Source organism: Vipera ursinii (assembly GCF_947247035.1).
Source record: "Vipera ursinii genome assembly, chromosome: 2".
Taxonomy (NCBI): Eukaryota; Metazoa; Chordata; class Lepidosauria; order Squamata; family Viperidae; genus Vipera; species Vipera ursinii.
Genome location: NC_139513.1, coordinates 203,120,007 through 203,124,912, shown reverse-complemented (window position 1 = coordinate 203,124,912; position 4,906 = coordinate 203,120,007). Strand labels below are relative to the sequence as shown.

At 39.5% G+C, this 4,906-nt stretch overlaps 1 protein-coding gene across 1 annotated transcript; it reads right to left on the bottom strand.

Annotated features, from left to right (window-relative positions):
• Positions 1–1,932: 1,932 nt before the first annotated feature.
• On the bottom strand, positions 1,933–2,286 carry TAL2 (TAL bHLH transcription factor 2; the record flags this gene model as incomplete). The annotated part of the gene is made up of 1 exon (XM_083353482.1): positions 1,933–2,286. The coding sequence occupies one exon, from the start codon at positions 2,284–2,286 to the stop codon at positions 1,933–1,935; it is 354 nt and encodes a 117-aa protein (XP_083209608.1).
• Positions 2,287–4,906: the final 2,620 nt, after the last annotated feature.

Genomic DNA, 4,906 nt, shown 5'->3' with positions numbered 1-4,906 from the left:
TAGCTGAAATTTAATTCATTTATTTGCATGCTACCCATTAATACAAATGTACAATTCAACCTGCATGCCTTTACAAATATGCATTTGTATCCTTAGCCTTCATAAATCAAATGGACCTATGAACAAATAAAATCTTGGCATGAAAGAGGAAAGAAATATGCCAGGGAGCAGAATATTTATTAGCAATGGGCTTGAGATCACTTTGCAGGGGGCAAAGTGCTTTATCAATAATTTTGCTCAGATTTGCCCTCTAGATTAGAAGCATTAGTTCACCTCTGCCTCTCAACTATACAGTTTTCAGGATGTATATATAGAGAAGGTTGAGGCCCTTGACAGGAGCAACGATATCATAGTTGCAGTGACAGAAATGGAAAATGATAAAATAAAAACCCACCTAGCTAGAAACACACATGCCACAGAGTTTCATCCCTCCTCCCCCATTTAAAGGTTTTACTTTGTTGTTTTGTTTAACTGAAAATACATAATATTGGTAGCTAATTTTAGAGTTTGAATAGTGGTGTTTAACTCAAGGAGACTTGTGATTTTTCACTATGAAGTCTTTAAAAGAAAAATCAAAAACTTGGGTGTGGCTGTATCCAATGATCAGAATTAAGTGAATAAATGACTGCTAATTTGGGACAGTATATGCGGAAGGTTAGGTGCAGTGGAATCCCTCATGGAAAGAAATCCATAAGTGATACATATGATCCTATATTTATTTCAAAGACAATTAAATAGGTCCTCTGATTTATAAAATGCCACTAACAACAAATGAAACAGTTGTTTTTCTATTCAACTGTGCTTTTAAAGTTATTTAGTTATTTTTATCTGTGCAAATGTTCTGGAAAGTCTAATTGCAGCCAAATTTAAGAGTTTTTTCCTCACATCACAAATCCAGTTGAAATAATACTTAAATCCATATTTTTTTAAGGTAGGCATCTTTGAATATTTCAGAAATAACTAAATTCCACTGTTGGTTATATCTGAGCAAGCATAGTGGGCACAATCCACTCCCACCTGCTCAGATGTTGTCCCTATCCATTTTGTTTTAGTTAAATTTTTATCTACCTCAGGTTTCGACAAATAGTGGAGGAAAAATAGTAAATGAAATGCACACATCCTAACATGAAGATTGCACTGACCTGGGCTTTGTGAGCAAAGGAGAAGAGGACCTTAGCAGTGCTCAACTAACTTTGATATTAATGTATCTTAAATGATTTTTTTTTAAATGAGTAGCCTTGGCTCCAGAGCTCCAGATATTTTCTTTCACAATTTATAGTTGTGTACAATACCCAATTTATAGTAGGCAGTATTATCACATCTCTTGAAATGGATACAATGAGATGCTCACAGTTGTAGTTGTAAATGTGGCTGCTCAATTTATGTGGTTTCTCTCCTTAAGAAAGGAAGTAGGGAACAAATAGGTTACTCACTATGGTGTTACAGGAAGTGGAAAGGGATTTGTTTGCATAGGAGAAGATGCACCACTGCAGAATTCGTTTGACTTAGGTCTTCAATTAATTTTTGTCAATTCAGCAGCCAGATCAACGGAAACTGAGATTCCCAGAGCTCCTAGCCAGCTGTTTTAAAACTTACACTGTCACTCAGCCACCAACTACTGACCCTGGCAATTTTCACTGGTATGTCACAATAAAGGGCAAGGTCCATTGGCAACATTCAGTAGGCCCAGTCAAAGTCCCTTGGACTCAAAGCCCTTTATAGCCAATTAGGCCATTGGAATTCTTTTTCATTATTGGAAGCCATGTTTTTCCTCAGGAAAGCTTACATGAAGTACGTTTGAGTTTAAAAAGACCAGGATGGACCAAATAAATAAATAAATAGATAAACACTGTATGGAAGCAAACAACTACCACAACTGGTATCAAGGGGAACTATCAAATTACAATCAGGATGATTGTCGTGACTGACTGATTATGGAGATGATGTCTCTGACCAGCATTCTGGGATGTTGCTGCTTGTATTGGGAGAAGGGACCTCAGAGTCTTCAAGGAGAGTCAGTTCTTCCATGCGTTCCAAATGTGGATTCTGCTGGAACAGACCCAGTATCCTTTCTCGTGGATTCACACCTGTTTGCTGCAGCCCTTGATCCCCAAGGACCTTGACGAGGAAGTTGATGTACCTCATGGCTAAGCGAAGAGTCTCATTCTTGCTCAACTTTTTGTCAGGAGGATGGGTGGGAATCAGCTTTCTCAGCTTGGCGAAGGCACTGTTGACATTTTGTTGCCTCCACCTCTCCCTGCTGTTGGTGAAGATTTTTCTGGTCATCCTCAAGACTGGAAGAGCTAGGAAAAGAATGACAGGAGTTGGGAGAACATTAGAAAAGACATAATAAAAGGGCAAAACAGTTCATTCAGCTGCAACCATGAGGTAGGAGGTGTGACTCCAAGAGTTGAGTTATGGTACTTGATGTTGAAAATGAAAGCTTCTTAATAACGGTGCCCCCCACAGTGGCGTAGCATGGGTTGTCAGCACCCGGGGCAAGGCAAGTAATTTGCGCCCCCTAACCGCACGCCTGGCACCCCCCCTCCACAGTGGGCGGCGACCCGGCGGCTCGGATCGGATTCGCACAGCCAGCACTGCAGTGAGAGAGAGTGAGTGAGCCAGGCAGGGGCAGAGAGTTGCGACTGCGAGCGCGCCCCCCCAGATGTTGCGCCCGGTGCGACCGGGCCCCCCTGCACCCCCCACGCTACGCCACTGGCCCCCCAGCAAGAGATACCCTACCTGAGACAAATGTAGCATTCCCCTTGCATATATATTCAGAGGAATCAGATTCTAAGCAAAGAATACTATTAAAATTGTAGCATCTATGCTCAAACGTAGACATAGTGTAGGTATTGTAGATCGCTTAGCTTCCTTATGCCAAAAGCACGGTGTTCCCTTTATTGAGACCAACTCACATGCACAAAGGGATGTATAAGCATTCTCCAGATGTATTAATTTATTTTCATGGAAGAATTTTGTACAGTCATAAAAGCAATGCAAATTTAAGAAGGAGAAAAAGAGTGGGGAAAAATAGCGAATAAGCAAAGCAAGGAACAAGGAAGAAAAAGAGGAAAAAAAATAAAGAAGTGGCTTTCAATCTCCACAGCAGTTATAAATAAATTTATCATCAGTCCTTCCTCTTTAACTTACATTATGATTCCCTTCTTCCCATATTTTACCCTTTCTAATAATCAAATTCATAAATCACTAAATCATTTTTTTCTGTTTCCAGCAAAACGTCCGTAAAGAATTTCTCCAGAATGCTTCATAAGGCAAAATTCAGGGAAATGCGAGAAAATACAAAATCAAGTCAGATGTTTAAACCATGATAAAACTGAAGGTCAGCTTCTGAATGGATATTGTGCATTACATATAAGAGGTTTCTAGTGTTCCTCACCAAAGGGTTGTTCAGGGGTAACTACATGTGCCCAAGATTCTTAAAGCGTACAAATAGTCCTCTTTTAGCAGCCACAGTTGGGACCGGCAGCTCATTTTTTTAAGCAAAGCAGTTGTTGAATGAAGCCATTGCTATGCTTATGATTTTACTTCATCTCTCCTTTGCTTTACAATTTTACTTCATCTCTCCTTTGCTCACCTTTGTTACAAATGCAAGAATTGGTCACAAAATTACTTTTTCGTCACTGTCATAACTGCCTGTGGTTCCTAAAGAGGCAGTTGCTAAACAACTTTTAGTATAAATTAGGATTTGTTACTGACCTTAAACAATAACAAATGGGTAGGCCATGCATTCAGGTTTGTCACTTGTTTTTCCCTCACTTCTACTAGCTAAGTATATTTGCTTAATAGCAGCTGACACTGAATTGCTGCTGAAATGGAATATATTTAAGATGTACCAATCTTCATGAAGTAGTAAATTACTAAAAATTATCTGAATTACGAGAAACACTTCAGGCTATCGCATGCTCTGGGTTCTCTTGTCAGAGAAACATGACAGTTTTGCACTGCTTCAGAATCACCTCTGGTACAAAAAAAACCCAAAGCAAAGCAAAACAAAAAACAGTTCAGACAGCTGTTCATTCGGAGAGACTGTTTGGTGTAGTGGTTAAGCCTAGAAACCAGGAGACCATGGTTTCTAGTCCTTCCTTAAGCATGAAAGCTGTTTGGGTGATTTGGGGCAAATCGGTCTCTTTTGGCCCAAATTACTATACAAGGTTGTTGCTGAAGAGGAAAACAGGAGGTAGAAGTATTAGGTTTGTTTGCCATTCTCACTTTCATTTTAGATTAGATAGATAGATAGATAGATAGATAGATAGATAGATAGATAGATAGATAGATAGATAGATAGATAGATGCAGTGCTTTTTTTCTAAAAGAAAAAGGTGCCGGAACTCACACACCTCATACAACCCGCCTTGCCTAGCCTACAAGGTTCCATCCAAAAAAGGTGCTGGAACTCCGTTCTGGGCGTTCTATGACAAAAAAAGCCCTGGATAGATCAAAAATTTAGTAATAAGAATGCCAACGACAACTCTAAATGCTGAGCAAATTTATTTTACATAATCGACACCCAACTCCTGATCAGTTCTCCCACCTGAAAAAAAAAAGTGTGTTCTGTTTATTTAAAACGTATTCCCTCTCAAGCCATCACAGCAGCATGTAGCTACAATTAGAGTCAATGAGAAATTTGCCTTGTTGAATGTTATCTTTTCACAGCCATAACTCACAGGAGCTGTTCAATACAGCGGAGAAAATATGGCTTAGCAGCTTTATAGTATGCATTCTCTCTTAGCAACTCTAGAGATTTTCTAGAAAAGTGGATAAATACAGCGGGGTCTGAAAATGTGGGATATGGGGCTTAATTTTTTTATTTCTTTTATGGATTGGGTGGAGATCCAAGGGTTTTCGTAATGCCAACAGGTGCAGCAGAAAATGGCTCTATGGTG